The sequence below is a fragment of the Channa argus genome, chromosome 1, assembly GCF_033026475.1.
Source record: "Channa argus isolate prfri chromosome 1, Channa argus male v1.0, whole genome shotgun sequence".
NCBI lineage: Eukaryota > Metazoa > Chordata > Actinopteri > Anabantiformes > Channidae > Channa > Channa argus.
This window is the reverse complement of record NC_090197.1, coordinates 24,036,016-24,055,635: the sequence shown is the minus strand read 5'-3', so window position 1 is coordinate 24,055,635 and position 19,620 is coordinate 24,036,016. Positions and strand designations below refer to the sequence as shown.

The following is a 19,620-nucleotide window of genomic DNA, read 5'->3' as shown; positions in this document are numbered from 1 at the left end:
CAAAGTTTATCAAGTTCATCTTAATTTAGCCTGTTGCCATGGTAACATTATATGGAATTATATATCATTCTGCACGAGTACTGTTGCTGGTAAGTATATTGTAATGCCAATAGTCTTCTATTTCCAATATAAGACTTGTGAGTATTTGTGCACTGCCATTATGACATTTACTTACATCTTTGGTTTGTATAAGATTTAAGTACCACTCTACTGCTCAGTAGAGCCTTATGGATGCTAAAAGTTTGTGTAGCTTAACACTTTTTATGTTACACTTTAGAGAGTACAGGAATATTAGTCTACAATATATCATATTTTTTAAATAGCATATTGATGTCCAATATGTAAACAGGCCGAACAAAATAGAAATCCTCGCATAGAAATGACACCATTCACCAAACAGTTATATGTAAATCTTGTGGGTTTAATATGGCAATATCCACCACCAGATAGAATCAACAGAAGGGATTCCATCCAGCTAAGTAAAATATATGCACCACTTAGAGATCAGGACACTATAAAATAACCCTCCGATTCATCAACCTCCATAAAGTGCTGCTGATCACACATCTTAAGATGAACACTTTCAGTTTTTGTAGTGTCCAGCATCAAAACAAAAGCCTGAGCAGCAGCACACCAGGCATTCCTTGTTACATATGTGAAAACACATCCATATGAAGACACTGCCACTGGCAACACGTTGTTGCCGACAGTTACAGAACATTGTTTCTTTGTGGGTACAGTATGTGAATAAAGGCTGGTAATCCAACAGGTAGCATGTTTGACACACATGGATCATAGTACAACACAGTATATATATATACAGTAGCAGTGAGTTGATATCTGACAAACTGGACTCTTGCTGTGTTTCTCGCTCTCTGCCTGTCGTCCTATTCACAGCTCGGCTTATGTGTTGATGAGTGTGAACAGACTCTCTGTGTGGAGAGGCAGAAGGCGAGTGTGCTGCCATTTTCGGCACCCCAAACACATTGTGGCGGTGGTGGTGTTGCTCGATGCTTGTTTTCCTCTGCCCAGGCAGCGTGCATATGCTGTGATAAGAACCATGTGATAAAGAGCATCGCACTGCGAGGGAACACTTGGTAAATTTTGCACTAAGCTGAAGAGTTTTCCTGGTGGACACAAGGATCTGCAAATGCAGCTTTGCAGAATGTTACAAAAAGTGTATTTTTCTTTCATTTACAGTTTAACCAGTAAAGATGTGTTATGATACCTCCTATTAAAACTGAGGAAATATCAATAGCCCAAAATATTGGATAACAGTACTTCACAGATAAAGAACACAACACACATTTCGGTTGTAAACTGCCACTAGGCACATTTTCAGAGATTTGGGAAATTAAGAGACTTTCAAAAGGAAATCTCAGACTTGTTGCAGTATTACAATGAAGCAGTGTGTACATTGTTGGCAGTGGGACACTACTCTCTAAGGAATGTTTAAAGATATGGATGGCTCTTCCACACTACCATCTTGCACCATATGGACATCTAAAAAAATGGATTAATCTCTCTGGTGGTTGTTGCTAGAATCAAAACAGTCTGGTGTTTAAGAGGGGTAAAAACTGTAACTTTACAGTGTATATTTACAGTACTCTGCAACAGCCTTATCATTGAAAACAGTAGGGCAACACATTTAGTGTCAAAGCATTAAGTTAGCAAGACAACACAAAGAGCTCCCAGTTTTCTTAAATCTATTGTTTTCTTATGTCACATGTAGCATCTTGCATTTTAAAAGCTTTGATCCACCACATCCTGCTGTCAAATCTCCTCCTGCCATTGATCATGTAAAATAACACATCACTATAAAAGGAAACAAGCGGTACATTTTTACTATTTGAATGTGAGTTCCTGTTTTTCTTTAATTTGAAATAAGTCATACAAAAATAGTAAAGGACGGTATACAATTTGTCATGGTCCCTTGGATTCTAGTGTTGGACTGTAGTGTCTGCAGCGAGCATATAAGTCGCACACGCACTTGTTCATAAATAAGTGACATGTGACTTATTTCAGATAGCGCTGAGTGTTAAACAGTCTTTAGCCCCTGGCTCCAGTCCTTTGGGGAGTGGGTCCATCGCTCCCCCTGTGTGGCTCAGCTGCTTCACAAACAGACTGACTCTCCACCGATCATTACTCTTTCTCCCACGGGTCGCCCTCTATCTCTCTCTTCGTTTTGTGTCTCACGTTATCTCTGCAGGTCTCTGGGGTAAAGTAAATAAACGAGTCCCTATGATCCCTCGCCCTCCTCTGAGCTCTCCGGCGGCGCCGGAGGCTCCTCTGCTGTGGGTGACTGGGCCCCTCCTGGTCCATCTGCACACAAACCCAAAAAGACACAATAATATATATGTGCAGTAAGGGTAATATAAAGACTTAAGGCTGCCCAAAGCTTTTGTTAATTAATACCATGAATTCATCATTACACCACTTAGGTCTATTGTACTAAGAAAGCAACAGAATCAGCATAGCACCAAAACATCTGGGACTAATTTGGGCCTACAAGAGAGAAATGATTTCAGACATAGCTAAATGAATAGGGGGTAGGCTTGCTTTGAATGGTTTGCAAACACACTATGTAAAGCAATTTGCACAAGCAGACAGAAGAAATGGCAAATAGTCTGCCAGTCAAGATCTGAGGGTGCACAGAGAATGGATTTCAAGGAGAAACATGAAAGTCAGAATTGCAGAACATGCAAGACAAATTTGCTTTTAGAATAAAAGTTCAACGGTGGTCTAAATATGGGAGTAGCCACACTAATTCATGGTGAATGATTCCATTCCACTCACTGATCAATGAGGATGACTACCATGTTCCCTAGAGGCAATTTGAGCCCACATATGGCCCAAATGCATCTAACTAAAGAAAAAGTTCAGACCTAAACAACCTTAGTCTTCATCCCCATATTTCTTGAAACATGCGGAAGCTGTATATGGACCAGAACCAGACCAGGGGCAGAGTGCAGAAATACTGTACTCAACTACCTGGTCCATACCTGGATTGGATTTTAATTATAAAAAATGATCATTCATTTCAGAGTGCCTCATTATTTTGGAATAACTGTGCCTAGGAGAGAACATTTCAACAACAACCAGATATGGCCTGTTACATCACAATTCTTGAGAGGCAAGAATCTAGACAGAACGTAGCCTATAAAAAGACAACTAGTGTACTTACCTTTGAGGGACAGCTCAGCCAGCTTAAGAGGCAGGTCACCAGGGTTTACGCCCGCTGGGGAGCCCAAGATGTCAGGTAGAGCATTTCGCCTCCCCGCACGCCCCGAGGAGGCAAAATCCAACACTGGCTCCACTTCCGTCATTTTAGAACCTCTCTGCCAAAAAAAAAGTTCAATCTTACATCGTTTGCCCACCCAAACTGCAAAATAAATTCCTGTAAAATTAGCTACATTATCATTATTTATCCAAATCTATTCTATATTATCACAAACCAACTCAGCTCACAACCAACATAGTTTTGTGCTTTTTTTTTTGCTGATAGCAGGAATGAGCTGTAGCAAAGTAGTGAATGTGTTGAAGAAGAAGAAAGCACCAAGGCAAGAATAAATATATAATAATATCCATCATATAAGCTAAATTAACCTTAGCTGTGTAGTTACAATTATATTGTTTGTGTTTACTGTGAAAGTGTATATGTTTCAACCAAATGGGAAATAACTGTAGCTATTCAAATAAAATAAGCAGTAATCCTCAACGACAAAAATGTGTATAGTTAGCCTATTATTATTATTATATTTTGGCCATGTGACTTTATAACAGGACATAAAATGTTGTGTGTGTGTTCAGTGATTTGAGCCTGAAGAGAAAAAATTCATCATTGAAGCAGAGGATGTGTCTGTCTGGTCTCATGGCAACCAGCTGGGAAATCAGCTCTAAGCTATACTGATGACAGGCAGAATTACATCCCTTGTCAGACACAAGCACAGCAAACACACAGAAATACAGCGAGCCACTGTTGCTATGGCAACAATACAGAAAAGCACCCCTGGCAGGTAAACATATAACTCAATCCCTGCTCTCGCTATCTCACTTTCTCTTCCTAATCTCCCTCTGTTGTCGTTTACCAAACCCTTCAACGAAGCAAAATCCCATTTCCCATCGCTCTGTTTCAACAAAATGAATGACGTGAGTTAATATGTGCTACAGCTATAAACCTAAACACACAGTCTAGATCTCCAGGAAAAAGGCCACAGGTTGGTTACTGTTAACCTTAAGCATGATTGTAACTTAGCCACTGGGCTCATACTGTATAATCCATAGCAGCATATTTGGCCTATTTTCGGTACTGATTCCAAGAACACAATCATACTTTCTCATATTTCCTTCTACACTTTCACATAATCATGTTGACAACTAATCTTATGACTCGGCACATAAAGGGGAGGAATAATTGCTGAGAGCAGGGCAATGTAAACACAGTAAAATTGCAGCTTTTGTGTGTCTGACAGCACTTTATAGTACGGTGTGCCCATGTAACTGTGCTATCTCACCACAAATAAATTATTTAACAGAACTGTAAATGTATAACCATATTACTCAAACCCCATGTCCAAAATATTTCTATGTCAATACATCAGAAATGCAGTAATGGTGTCACAATGTCTGGCCAGAATTTTAGACACACTCTGTTACAATTATGATATATTATATTATTTCTATTTTTTTTTTTTAAATATCTAAATAGTATTTATTTATTTATTTGCTCAAAAAGGGGGGTATAAAAACTCTGCTAATTAAATAATAGATGGTTATTTAAAGTATTGTTCTTCTGGCCTACAATAAGTCAAACTTACCTGTACCTGTAACTTACCTGTACTGAGTCAAAAATGCTCAATGTATATTCAAGGAACCGTATAGTGCTATGACATATTCATATCATAATACTTTTACTTCCTAACTTTAGTGTCAAGCTTAAATTCAGTAGAGAGTTTTACAGCATCAGCAAAGAACCATTATTGCTTTCAAACATTACTTGTCTAACCTAGTTCACTCCAGTTTCTATCAGCAAAGAACTGTCTTTGCTATTCAGAACATCATGGGATATCAAAAACATAACCTCAACATGCTCGGTTGTAGCTATAGCCAGTTTCAGCTTTTTGAACTAATAAGTTCTGTAGCCTTCTCCATTTTTGTTAGCAGAGACAACATAAGTCTATCAGCAGTCAGCAGAGCTCAGATACAGCTCAGAGACAAAGTCTGTATTTTCGACGTAAAAACAGGTCATAGATAAAACATTTCATTGTTTCATGCTTTTAAACATTTGTATCATAATTCAAATAAACAATTACCCATCATGAATGTAAACTCTCCTTCTGAATTCCCATCAACAACATGAAGTCAGTGTCCTCAATGGTAAAACCACTTAATTTCAAGTCTTTAAATTGAAGTTTTCTGTTGTGAAGTGGTCTGTAGTCACAATATCAGTAGGAGTGTACTGTAGGCATCCAGGAAGGAACCCAAGTTTTTCCGTTTCGTTTTCCCTTGTTGGCCTCTCTGTCAAAGTGGCTATTTGTCCTTGAAGCTGAGGCTATGGTCCAGCTAAAAGGTAGGCAGTAGGAGTATGACCAAGGACAAACAGCAGAAAGAGCATTAACTGTAGCACCACTTGTTTCTTCCTCCTGCTTTCCTTCTTTGACAGGCCTTTGTAGCTGGACTAATTTGACTATTAATCTTGACATGAAAAGTAGACTACTGACTTGATGTAATGTCAGGCCCTTTATTTAATATCATTCCCTGGCCACAATCCCCCACTGCTGATATGACAGCTTTCAGTGCAAAGTGGAATGATTTTCCTCAAGTTTCAGGAGTTTAGTCTGCAAAATGTGCACTAGGTGGAGAAAGCTGTGTGCCTTGTTATAGCATTCAATAAAGATTCTAATGTATCTATTTTTTTAAATATTACAGTAGATGATTTTTAAAACATTATGTGAAACATGTACAGTATGTGTGTGTGTGTGTGTGTGTGTGTATATATATATATATATATACACACACATACATATATATATATATATATACACACACATACATATATATATATATATACACACACATACATATATATATATATATACACACACATACATATATATATATATATACACACACATACATATATATATATATATACACACACATACATATATATATATATATACACACACATACATATATATATATATATATATATATATATATATATATATATATATATATATATATATATATATATATATATATATATATATATATATATATATATATATATATATATATATATATATATATATATATATATATATATATATATATATACACACACACACACACACACACACACACACACCTATCTAGAGATACAAGTGTCCTTAACAGCTTTGGAAAAGCACTAGTCCATTCCTAATTAGAACATCTGTTTGGTAACTTTCATTAAGCCATCGGATTAGACATTGAACAGACAGTGACCCATCATCTGAATGGGTTTATTTTGGTTGACAATCCAACAACAGTTTTGAAATGGGATTATCTTGTCAGGAAAATTGACCTAGATGCTATGATGCCCGAGCTGGCTCAGCCAGATACAGGAACAAGCCGCAGGTATGTTACGCAAGGTTGAGTTAGAGAAGCCTTTGATGAAAGAACTGATGTCAGGGTTTGTTTACAGAGAAGGTGCAAAGATGTGGAGTAAAATAAGACAAAAAGGCTAACTTTCTTTTTTTAAACAAAAAACCTGACAACATCCTCTATCTTGCAGGGCCACTTTGTAAATAATAGTGCAGCTAAAATTATCCTCTCGTATCTTGTCAGTTGGACATTTGGAAATTAAAAAAACCCTTTCACCGATGTTGACTTCATAGCAGGTCTGTGTCAGTGAACAGCCACAGATTCTGGGTCAAAGGTTTTTGTTTTTCTTTAACCTGTGCTGCTAGAACAACAATAGCACAGTGTCAAATTAAACATTGCAGTGCTCTCAATGCTGGCATGATCTGCTGTATTCAGAAGGTGCCTTGCTAGCTTTTGGACAGAGCGCTGGTCCCTCAGTAAGAAAGCTTATCTCAATAAACATTTTCAATGACTGGAGGCTTTCAGCACCATGGACAGCGTAAAAGAAAAAAGGCAACAAAAAGAAAGATGCTGAGAGCTTAATAACTGGGGCTTTTTGCATCCAGGCAACCAGCACATACATATTTTCTCTTTGTTTGTAGAAAATGTCTAAGCCAAAGACTGTTTCGCAACCAGCCCAATATATATTAGCTGTGGTACTGACAAATGTTTGTAGAACATGGATGGAGACCTTTCAAAAACAGTTGGGATCCACTCTTCCGTTCATTGTTGAACTAATACACCGAGATCTTATAATGGTTTGGTGCTCACTTAAACTTCCACTACCAACTCAACAGCAATGACGACACACTCAAATTTACGAATTGTTCTTAGTCATTTGTCAAATCATTGGTGAAGGGCCTAAGGAAATGTTTTCATTTACCTCGGGTATCATTCAAAATTACTTTTACTTTACTTTACTAACTTTACTTTCAATACTTTACATAGAGGAAAAAACTCAAACACTTCTGTAAACAACAGAAGTGTTGAGCTACATTTTTAAAATATACAGTGTTGTTAATTCAGAGGCAGTCGAAGATTAGCCTTCACAAAATTAAATCCATCCATAATCTTAACAGCTTATCCTGTTCAGGGTCGTGTGGAGCTGGAGTCTATTACAGTAGTCATAGAGTGAGAGGCAGGGTACACCCTGGACATGTCTATATCAGGGCCAATACACAGACAGACACATTCACACCTATGGGTAATTTTGAGTCACCAATTAACCTAACATTTGGAGGAATCTGGGAGGAAACTGGAGTACCAAAAGGAAACCTGCAGAAGTGTGGGGAGAACATGCAAATTTCAGAAAGAAAGTCCAAGTGGCTGGTGGATTGGAATCCGGGACATTCTAGCTGTGGGGTGTTAGTGGTAACCACTCTGCTGCCTCTGAATTAAATTTTTAATAAATTATAAGCAAAATAAATAGCTTTCTGATTAAAAAAATATTACAGGGAGCATCCTGATAGCCAAATGATAAAGGATAACTTTGGTCATTTTATTAATTGTATTTTCAGCAGTCCCCATACAGACACTGAAAACAATAATTCTGCTGCAACAAGGCTGCGCTGTAATCTTTTGTTGTCCAAAACACAATTAAAAACCACATTACTCAGACACACAGCTCCACTCCATTATAGGTTTCTTCGTGCTGAAACCGTTGGTCGGTGAGTTGTTTAAAAATTTCCAGAATTTCCTATAACGTTCCACAGCGGTTACACATGCACAGGTGTGGTCGATTACTTTCAAGTTGCAAGTTGACCGCCATGAACCACGAGCAGAGGAGATAATTATTGGTTTCAGTGTATGTATGGGGATTGTTGAAGATATGATTAAGAAAATGACAGTCATTCTTTAAGGCACATGTAACTGCACTCTCCAGGCTTTGAGTCACATGAGAATAGTACTTTCCAAAAACATTTTAACCTGGTTCATTCAAATAAAATAATACTGTAGCTCTGTTAGTGGCAGTTACAGAACAAAATATGAAATATGCCACATACAGCAAAGCTTTCTTATCTCCAAACGACAGACAGTGATACCCATAAGTTCTTTAAGATATCACAGATTGATTATTACATTTTAAGGACCCAAGTAAGGAGATGGCAAGGAGGCTTTAATATCAAGTGGGTTTATTGTAGGCAACTGGGGAAGTGGATACAACTGAAAAATAACTCCACAAGGAGGACGGGAAAACATATGCAGTAAAAGGTACCAACTAAATAAAAAAAGTAAAACAGAACATTATCTTAAATATGAAGGAAAGGGAGGATAAAATAAAAATGTAAAAGTGCCGGGGAAGCAAGGAAACTGGCTATATAACTAAAGGTAAACGAACAGGGGAAAGCACACAAGCAAACTAAGCATGAAACACAGACTGAATGATGGCGACAAATAAGTAACCAAACCTCAGGTCAAAATAGCAGAAACAGGGTCCAAATAGAGGGAACAGGCAGAACAGAAACAGGAGTGCAACAGTGAAAAGATCTGGAGGCTTGCAGTCCAGGAGCATCCAACATAACAACAAACAGGGAACTGAGGGGAAAGCCAGGTTAAGTAGATAGGGTTGCAGGTAAAAATAATCAGGGCTAATGACAGGTAGTAGAGAGAACTGAAAGACAGGATGTAGGCTGAGGCTCTACAAAATAAAAGATTGAAACAGGAAGGGAAGCTGGGGGAAGCAGGGACAAACTGAACTCAGGGAACAGGATTGTGACAAAGCAGCCAGGCCCTGCCTGCTGCCTGAGGCTGACCTCTATTCTGCTTCTCATAAGTCTAACACTCACAGCGTGATAGCCAGAGAGAGGCAGCCAGTCACAGCATAGACTACAGCCTATTATACAGTACATTCAAGTCATATATCTACAAAAATAATGCACTGAATATCCAAACTGGAACTCAACATTACTACAATTTCTGGTCATTTATAAGGAGACTGTTGTCACTGTGGATGTTTTCTGCTCCTTCCCGTTCACGATACAAGGAATTGAATAATAATGGTTTGCTTTCCTTCACCAGTCTCACCCTCTCAAATCCAGCTGTTATGTGTCCACATTATCTATCTCCTCCTATAGTCATGGTATTAGTCAGTCACTAAGTCTGTGGGGGTTTACGCCCCCCAAAAAAAACACCCGCTTGTCCGACGAGGAATTGCAGAAGGAATGATGTTAGCAGGGCTGGTGCAGACACAAGAAGTTTTAGATGAATAAATAATGCCTGAGATTAAGCCCCTTGCTATTTTTAGTGCCTCATACCCTGTGATTATTCCCAGTCATACTCCCCACTTTTTCACTATTATCCTAAAGCTTAAAATGCTCTAGCTGCCATGGAAACGGCACAATTGTTACAGTATAAAGGCAGCTGTATAGTGGAGGAGGGTAACCAAGGAAGACACAGACTATCTTTATGCTGCATTGGGATTACTTTTTTCTGTTATGTTACCATGTAGTTGGCATATTGTTGCTGCAGGCATAAGCAATAAGAACTTGGTATGTAAGAATTAAAAATTACTACTGAAGCACAATATATTGAAAAACACTGATGTAAATGCAGCATTAATGAAGTAAAAAACCAGTAAGTTATATGCAAAATATTGCAACTGAGAAGGAATTTGAAGAGAGGATATAGGCTTGACTCATCATATTCACATTAACAGGTGCACAGAAGGTCATGCATATGCACAAACGCTGCAAGGTGAAGCACGACTCTGATATCGGGCGTTCATTTTCTGGAGCTGTGTATTTAATTTTGAGCAGCAGTAGAAAGAGACAGAGAGAGGGGAACAGGGAGGTGAGACTGATCTAATGAGACAGCGTGATCACAGCCTCTCTCCAGATTCACAAACATCGGGCAGATCTTTCCCCTCTTTTCCGCTGATCTGTGCAGCTCCCCTTCTCACTATAGCTGCCTGATTTCATGTTTCAGAAGCCAATACTCACAGACAAAAGGGCATCAGTGCAGGCTTTTACTGAACAATCTGTTTTGGAATCATTTTTTAAGGGACATCATTACGATTTTCTGAGCAAGTAGCTACAGTTTAAACAAAAATGTCTCGAAATTTCTAGGTCTTTTAAGAGAGATCAACTTTTTTTAACTTTTTTTACTATTTTATTTTATTAAAAGAGAAGGGTTACATTTTACATTTCATTCAATTCATTGGCCAAACCCTTCCCTGAACAGCAATCATAGTAAAGCAGAAAAAAGCAGGTGTTTCAGGATGTGTATTTCATTACATATACATACACATACAAAGCTCTATAAATTGTACTTTATGAATATGATAGAGACACACTCTAGCAAAAACATATGAGACATGAATCACTGACTACTAAAATACAAAGCAAAACACAAGCAATAGCCAGTTCACAAAGCCTCAATCTGCTGAAACCTGGCATTGTTAAACTTTAGAATCTGTGTCATAAACTACTCGAAGAGTTCAGTAATATAATTTAGCTATACTGTTTGTTACACATTACACAGGTCCAGAAATCACCTCCTGCAGCAGCCCTTCAAACTGCATCTAAAAGCAAACCACCCTCACTGTAATTAACTGCATTTAATGTGCAATAACAACAAGCCATTACATCAAATTAGGCCGACAAAGTGGCCTCCATCTTGCCAAATACGAGACAGATTGAGTGGCTTTTCATAAGGGTCAACCACAATAACAGAGCACCCAGCTATTTACAGCAATTAGCACACTTGACAGAGAACTGTAAAGAGTGTCTGTCAGGCAAAGCTGGCAGAAACCTTTGGGATGATCTAAACAACAGACCATGTCCAGCAAGAACAGACTCTTTTGGGTTGCTGATTATTCTCTAATTCTGACCATACACAAGTGGTGCCTCATCACAGAGGTCAAACATGAGAAAATGTCATTGTCCACTAACCCTCCAAGAATCTCCTGTTTTTGCCTGGTGGTAGTCAGCAATCGTGGCACCGTGTGTTGTCATGGATGCAGCTCTGGGGCTAATTAGCCTGAGTGAGCAGAGTAGATTATTGGCCTGTGATTCTGAACCTTAGGTGTGTGGTTCGATTGCAGTACTCTAAAGAGAAAATCCACAGATTTGTCGCATCAATGCCAGATTAGTTGTGAATAGAAGTAGTACTGAGCCTGTATAAACTGTAGTAGAGTATGTCTTCTTTCAACTCTGCATGAGCTTTGTTGAATCTTACTTATATCAGGGTTATCCTGGCTTGGGCTTGTGGATGACAAATAGTGAAAAGCCAATGTTACAAAGTGTGGAGTTTATTAAGCATAACAAACTGACTACTGAATTGCCTTATGTAAAGGTGTGCATTTCAGCATTCAGATCAGCATTACTGCACTGAAGAATATCACTAATATTATTAGTAGTCTTAGTGCAGGTAGTAAAGAGATTTTTAATATGTGTATCCAAATATGATGCCTAATTTTTCGTACCAGTATGAAAATATGCTTGAAGATACACACGGTCTGTGAGGTGAAATTGTTTTTCATTCAAAACTATCAGCCTTCAGAAGCCTTGGATCATTTGGACCCTATAGCAGCAGACTACATATTTAATCTACAGTGTGTGTCACACACAACCTACACGTGTGTGACACAGGCCAGTGTGTGCTGCTATCCTCCACCCCGGGTGCTTCCTGAACTAGACTATCATGTAAACGGCCATGTAGCCAAGGTGGCTGCAGCTACACGTGCTGCCCCCAAACTCCAAGCCTCTGGCATTTCTGACAGTAGTCCTAGCAAATGGGGCATTGACTGAAACACACACGCAGTAACAGACGTATTGCCAGCACACACACTGCCACTCTACATCAGCAGAAGTGTTGAGCTCTTGTGTTGTTTCTGATGAAAGTAAACAGCATGGAGGAAGAAAAGATGCAAGAGTAAAAACTCCCCAACCTTCAGAAAGATCTGTGTACAGTGCATTCAGAAAGTTTGCAGTTTTGAAAATATTGTTATGTTGCTGCCCGATACTGCAGTTGTTAAAATTATTTTTCTCCTGATTAATCTATATTCAGTATCCTAAAATTACAAAATGAAAACTGAAATTTAGAAATATGTGTAAATGTATTTAAAAAAACTTGAAATATCACAAGTGCATGGCTCAGGTGCCCCATTTTTTAAGATGTAAACAGGTAAGACCTGTGGTAAATTAAACCATTTGGACTTGAATTGGAAAGCTTCACGGCTTACAGTGGATACTTTATCAGAACAAAAGCCATGAGGTCAAAGGAACTGCCTGCAGAGCTCAGACACAGGATTATTGCAAGGCACTGACAAAACATTTTGACTGCACCAGGACTCTGGTTCAAGAGCTAGCCAAACTGAGCAACTGGGGCAGACCAAGAACCCAATCGTCAATCTGACTAAGCTCCAGAGATCCTGTGTTGAGATAGGAGAAAGGTCCAGAAAGCAACCCATCACTGCAGCCATTCACCAATGTGGGTTTATGGCAAGACGGAAGCCCTCCCTCTGCACATACACATAAAAAAAAATTTCTGGTCTGATGAAACCAAGATTGAACTGTTTAGCCTCAATTCTAAATGTTATGTCTGGAGGAAACCAGGCACTACTCATCACCTACCCAATACCATCCCTACACTGAAGCATGGTTGTGGCAGCATTGTGCTGTGGGGGTGTTTTTCAGCAGCAGGGACTGGGAGACTGCTCAGGGTTGATGAAAAACAGAATGGAGTAAAGTACAGAGACATCCTCAATGAAAACCTGTTCCTCATTGCTCAGGACCTCAAACTGGACCAAAGGTTCACCCTCCAACATGACAACACAGGACACATACTACAGGGTCAGTGGTTGGTGTCCCGGTCATCCTAGCTCCAAGTCAAAGTGTCCCTAAGCAAGAAACTAAACCCCCAAGTGTCTCCTGCTTAGTTGTAACTTGCTGGATAATTGTCCACCGACGGCCCCCATCCAACTTAACGGAGGTTTAGACGATTTGCTATTTAGAATGACAGAAATCCTCGAATCCAGGTGTGCAAAGCTTGTCACATCATACCTAAAAAGATGGTAATTGCTGCTAAAAGTGCTTTAACAATCTACTGAGGAAAGGGTATTAATATTTCTGTATGTATGATATTTAATTTATTTATTTTTTTAGACATTTACAGACATTTCTAAAATTCTGTTTTCACTTAAAAGCTCCACAGAGCTGAGCAACTCGGACTGGGTTGATAATCCTCTGTGGATCTCTCATAAAAAGCCATGTTTAATAATGAACCAAGTAGTTTGATCTATTATTGAACCAAAAACTATTGACTGCTGCAGCTTTAAGTTCTGATACAGCCTTAGAGTCAGTGTTGAAGCAATTAAAGCTCTTTTAAGACTCTGGATAAATCTAAAGTTAATCTAATTTGAGGATAATTTCGATTCCTAGTTGAATGTTAAAAATTTTCTAAAATTTCCCTATTGCTGCCATTTAAAGTTGCAAACGTGTTGAACTCACAGGTGCAGCTATAGAGAGGCATCTCCAGTGGAAACCACTCTTGATGGCGCCCATTGAAATGCAATTGAAACAGCAACAGCACCTCTCACCCTCTTTCAGCCTCTTCATTTGCCAATCAGCAGAATGAACTCTTCAAATGGTTGATGTGTGACAATCTGTGACGAGATGCTGTGCATGTTTCTAGTGCAGACAGAATTCCACGTGGTAATTACAGGAAGAAAACGAAGCAGCTGATTCTATTGTTTGGTCTGATATGCTGAAAGGGTCACTGATGTGTGGACTGAATGGATGCCTTGGGAATCACAATAAACTCTTTGTCTCCACAAAGGAACCATCTCATCTCACCAACTGTTGCCTTCCCATCTAAGCAGCATGAAGAGGCTGGCAGCAGGAGAGACGACACTGACAAACCCCAGCTCTTCCTTATGCAGCCATGCCTGAGCATCCTGGGGAAAGTATTGTGTTGTGCTGCCACCCCCTTTGCCTCTCATCCAACTGGGCTGCTGGGAAAAAGACCATGATGAGGTTAAGGTCAGAACAGATTCTTTGTAAAAGAACCACGTTCCCTCGGTTTCTATTATCATTCTCCATCCTCTACATCGCTGAAAAACATGTCCGGCGTCTTATGTGACCTCCACACCAAGGTGGAGAAAGAATTGACAAACGTGTTTTAATGGCAGAAAGATAAAAGTAACAGTAGCAAAAAGGCAGCCAGCTATAGGTCACAGTAAAGGGCAGTGGGCTTTACAGAAGCACCGGCTCAGACTAATCTCTTATAGGTCACTGGTCAATAGACAAATAATGAATGACTAGCATTTAGCCCAGCAAATTACTGCTGCCATCCTTAAAGTGGCGAGGCCTCTAATCAATGGGAATTAAATTGAGCACCGGGTGGTAAAATTGTAAGTGACACTTGCCATTTGTCTTCCCACAGCCACTTTTTAGGAGAGCACTTTAAACACTTTGTTTCCTTCAATTACAATTTTATGACAGCTAGCACATCAAAAACAACACATCATCCTCCACATTTTTGACCAAAGGAGCCAAACCTCTCTCCTAAATGTCGTCTGGACTCTCTGTTATGTCAGCCTTTGTTTGGTTGGCAAACCCTGACAAATGTCTTTCTGTGACAAATGTCGTTTTTATTTGACTTGTTCATTCAATTCATTTTTTATTTCTTTTTTTTTTTTAATTCAGCACTTTTGGATCCTTTAGCTCTCAAAGAGCACAGCACCACACCAAATAGGAAAGAAAGAATGAAAGAAAGAATCCAACATTTGGGGAGGTTTTTAGGAATATAGAACCAGGGTGCCACAATTTGATTTAAATCTGGTCAGAATTTTTAAAACAGTGGATCTGGATCTGAGCTGACAATTTACTTTTTCATTTTTGATGATGTGTGCAATGGTAATTTTTTTTGGTTCATAGCAAAAAACTACAACCAACCTTAGAAATTAGACATTTTGTTTGATTCTGTCTAATCCCTGTACAGTCATTAAATTCCCTATTTGCACTTGGTGAAATCTACCATGCTGGCCTTTGTGAACCAATAATCACAATGTGAACAAAGACTAGTCAGATTTGTGCTAGTAAAATGTTAACACTCAGTTCATGTGCATACACATTCTGTTTACAGTATTTGTCCTTCTGGGCTCTCTAATAAAGGAAAGTTAAATAGGGGATTAAGATAAGCTGCTGACTAGTAGCTCAGATTACAGGTAAAGCAATCCCGTTTGCTGAATTCACTGGCAGCCTTTGTTCTTTGATAAAGATCAAGCTGACTGAGGCTGTTCAGGAGGTTAGCAATAAAAGGCTAAGCAGCCAGGTGCATCTGGCACCTGTAGCACCCCAGAATGAGAATGGCTGGGTGGAGGGAAGATGTCATCTCTTTGCTGTCATCTGTGTTAACGCACAGTGAGACGAAGCCTGATTTTCACAAAAGGGGAGGACAAAGAAGTAGAGCACATATACGAAGTCAGATGATCCCCCTAGTGGTTACAGAGCAGAGCAGACTGCCTACCATGACTGTATGAGCCTTCACTTCCCGTGACCAATTGAATGCCAGGTAAATAAACAGATAAGATGGCCACTGTGACGAATTAGGAAATAAAGGATATGGCAGGCTACATGATCCCCTAGAAACCACAGCTTGCCATCTGAAACAACATGTAATCAGAGGTGCCAGGGACCAACTTGATATTTGCTTATTGTTTACATACACTCCCCTCCAAAAGTAGTGGAACAGCAAGGCCAATTCATTTGTGTGGGTAAGCTCAAAGGATGGTTTAGGATTTCAGCTTTTATTTGATAATTTTTACCTTAATACGGTAAATAACATAGAATTGTATGAAATAACACAAATTTTAAGTGAGTACTAAAAAACATCATTTAAATGTAGGTTAAAGTAAACTGCAATTAGGTGAAGGTTGGTGATTGACTTACTCAGTCAGTCTAAAATCTTCCACTTTTTCACTCTGAGGAAATCCTTTGTTTAGAGGACAGTGTGTTTCATTGTCTTGCTGAATAATGAAGCTCCTAACAATAGATTTAGATGCATTTCTCTGTAACTTTGCAGACAAAGGGTTTCTGTCCACCTCTGAACTCATTCTGGTGTTGCCATTATGACTTATATTATCAATAAACATCAGTGAGCCTATTCCAGAAGCCTGGACACTACATCCAGACACTGTGTTTCACAGATGAGCTGGTATAGTTTGGATCATGAGCAGATTCTTTCTTCCTCCACACTTTGGTCCTTCTATCACTTTGTTAGAGGTTCATCTTGGTCTCATCAGTCTAAAACACTTTCTTCCAGAAAATTTGTGGATCATCTCTGTACCCTATTACACTTTCTCCCTGCTGACCTTGTAGTGTAGCCTCAGTATTTTCTACTCAGTGATGTTTTCTTTAAATGGTGGATTGCAATACTCTCACTCCTGCTCTGTGGAGGTTGTTATGTTACTGACTATTGTTTTTGGGTTTTTCTTCACAGCTTTCAAACAATTTCTATCTTCAACTGTTTTCCTGTGCCAACCTGTTTTTTTTACCTGTTAAGACTGCAATTCTTTTAACAACCCATCCATGTAAAACCCAGGCTAGGATGGGTCATGTAGAGCTGTTTATTGTTTGAACAATCGCTCTCACATGAGACACCTGTCAGTTACACGCCCTGCCATGAACGTCAGACTGAGTTAGCATATAGTTGCTGAGTAGGCACATATACTGTTGGTGTGGCTAATACTGCTTCATACGTATATGATTATTTGTTTGCCATGACTCTTTAAAATCATAATGTGTTTAGAGCTAATTCTGCTTTAAATGCATCTTTACATACAATACATTTTAATGCATTCAGTTTTGTAATTTTTTTCTTCACTGATCAGTGATTTGACCTGTAGCCAGATTAGTAAAGTCATACACTGGAAAAATACAGAAGATTAGGTGTATTATGATAGCGTTTTTGTAATAAAGAGAAGAACTCAGAAGATAGTATGATCAGTGAGAGTCACAAAGAATCTCAAAGAATCTAAGGAAAGTCCTCATATTACTCTCACTCTGTGACGGGAATTACTGCACCACTCCTCGAAACCAAATCCAAGTAACCAAGCTTCTTATCAAAGATAACTTCATTGTTATATTTTGACAGAGGGTTAAAGGGCAACTTCACCAATTTTCAACTTGCTTTCCATGGCTTTAGTTTAAATGTAAATGTACAATAATGCATTTAACTTCCCACTGGCTTATTTATCTGCTTCTAGCTGAAAAACTCCTCCAGATTACATCACCCAGAGGAGATTTTCATCATTATGAGTTCAGATAATGTCATCTGGGGGAGCACTGGAAAAGCAGGTAGACCTTGATAACATACTCCATATTGTGAGAAGCAAGATGACATAATCTGAACTAAAGGTTCCTCCAAGTGATGTCATCTGGAGGCATTTTGCAGCAAAGGTAGAGAGATTTTTTTATGTAGGGAAGTCAGAGGGAAGTGTAATGACATTTATGTACATGTACTACCCAAACCAGAACCAAAAAAAGCAACTTCAAAATCAGTGAAGGTGTCCTTTAACAAGTAAAGAAATAAATATTAAAACTCGGGAGAAGCTCCTGGTACTCCGGCAGAACCATGCTTCATTTTTCCTGCTTGACATCCAAGGGCACATTTAAGAGGTTAAGGTTTTTACAGCAACTACACATGACCCAAAAAGTGTACTGTAGTTCTGCACTTTTTTGGGAGGACATTTAGCCAATAAATACCTTAAGCTGCTACCATATCTGTTTTTTAAAGCATGTCACACTTGAAACCCTGAAGACACAAAACAGCTTAGATTTTGCCCTAAACCCCTGACAGTGACTCACTGAACCAACGCACTTTCCTATTGCATATCATGAAAAGTAATAAAAAAACTACATTTTTCATTTGTTATTCCAGATTCTGCTTTCTAACACAAACATTTCAAGCCCTACATGTTGGGTACAGCATAATGAATTCTGAGCACATCATGAAAACCGTGTGAAGGTCACACTTTAAGCACCTTGTAACAAAGCAAAGCGGCCAATGCAGCTGCCACAGAGCTGTGTGTAAGGAGCAGCCACAGGCAGCTGATCCGCACAATGCTGGGAGCCCATATGGAGGTGACAGGTAGGCTGACAGTGCAGTCGGCCTGCTTTTAACACTTACTATGTGATGCTGTTAAATTTGAACGAGACTGTGTCGGATGGTGTATGATCTATGGGTGGTTTTGGCGGAGAAGATGATCACATGAGGATTTGTTGTTTAAGCCGCTTTTGTTTGGTTTTTAAAAATAGGTTTCAGTGCAGATAATGGCTCCAGCACGCCTCGTGGGTTTTTCCCAGCTCGCCTCTAATCTCCTCCAGCAGTCACCCTTGTGCCAGTGTCGGAGCTTTGGAGATGTACACAGCAACAGTAGCCAGTGTCATGTCCTACCTGTGGAGCCGAACAGGTGACAGTGAGCGCGTGCAACGACGGTCACTCACCAGCTGATTTCAGTGCGCTTCGCCGAGGACACACACAAGCAGACAATAAAAAAAACAATGAGTCCGAAGTTGGAACTAGCCGCCAGGCACCATCTTGTAGAGCGACGAAGAAGAGAAAATACGGAGTGTCGATGAGTCCGTCAGGGGCGACACATTACACGGCTTCATCCCAGAGGACACCGCTGAAGCGGCGGCGGCGCGGACTACACGGCAGCAACAGCACAGGGACGGTGCGCGCATTCCCAGCCAGCAACAGTTAGCCACGAGCAAACAGGAAAAGAGGGCCTGTGGCCTTCAACGTAAAAGCACAACATCTGTCGCGTAATAGAAGAAAGGAAAGAAACTATGCGTAGAGAGAAAAGGACGACGCTAAAATTGTATGAGGTTATAACAGAAAACTAAATACAAATGATAAAACTGCTTTATTCTATACCAAAAGTTAGGCTACATTAACACGGTATTGATTATCAGAATCAGAAATAAAATAAGGCCTGGTAAAAGGCCTGGGTGTCTGGTAAATCCAGTGTATCATATCACAATCTTTTTC

The 19,620-nt window shown here is 39.3% G+C and overlaps 1 protein-coding gene across 4 annotated transcripts; it reads right to left on the bottom strand.

Annotated features, from left to right (window-relative positions):
• Nucleotides 1-400: 400 nt before the first annotated feature.
• On the bottom strand, nucleotides 401-19,362 carry pkib (protein kinase (cAMP-dependent, catalytic) inhibitor beta). Of its 4 annotated transcripts, none has more exons than XM_067508708.1 (3): nucleotides 19,024-19,362; nucleotides 3,185-3,338; nucleotides 401-2,322 (listed from the first exon to the last, which is right to left on the bottom strand). In XM_067508708.1, exons 2-3 carry the CDS (start codon nucleotides 3,324-3,326, stop codon nucleotides 2,240-2,242), a joined length of 225 nt encoding a protein of 74 aa, XP_067364809.1. In that variant the 5' UTR covers nucleotides 3,327-3,338; nucleotides 19,024-19,362; the 3' UTR covers nucleotides 401-2,239. The 4 variants fall into 4 exon arrangements, with proteins under 4 accessions (XP_067364809.1, XP_067364818.1, XP_067364798.1 ...); XM_067508717.1 differs by having other exon boundaries at nucleotides 19,154-19,361; XM_067508697.1 differs by having other exon boundaries at nucleotides 19,074-19,353.
• Nucleotides 19,363-19,620: the final 258 nt, after the last annotated feature.

What these genes read in the sequence shown, in the direction of transcription:
- pkib (XM_067508708.1), bottom strand. Translation starts at nt 3,326, where the DNA reads ATGACGGAAGTGGAGCCAGTGTTGGATTTTGCCTCCTCGGGGCGTGCG. An exon ending in GGCTGAGCTGTCCCTCAAAG is followed by an intron (nt 2,323 to 3,184) that starts GTAAGTACACTA and finishes GTTTGTGTGCAG; the next exon opens with ATGGACCAGGAGGGGCCCAG.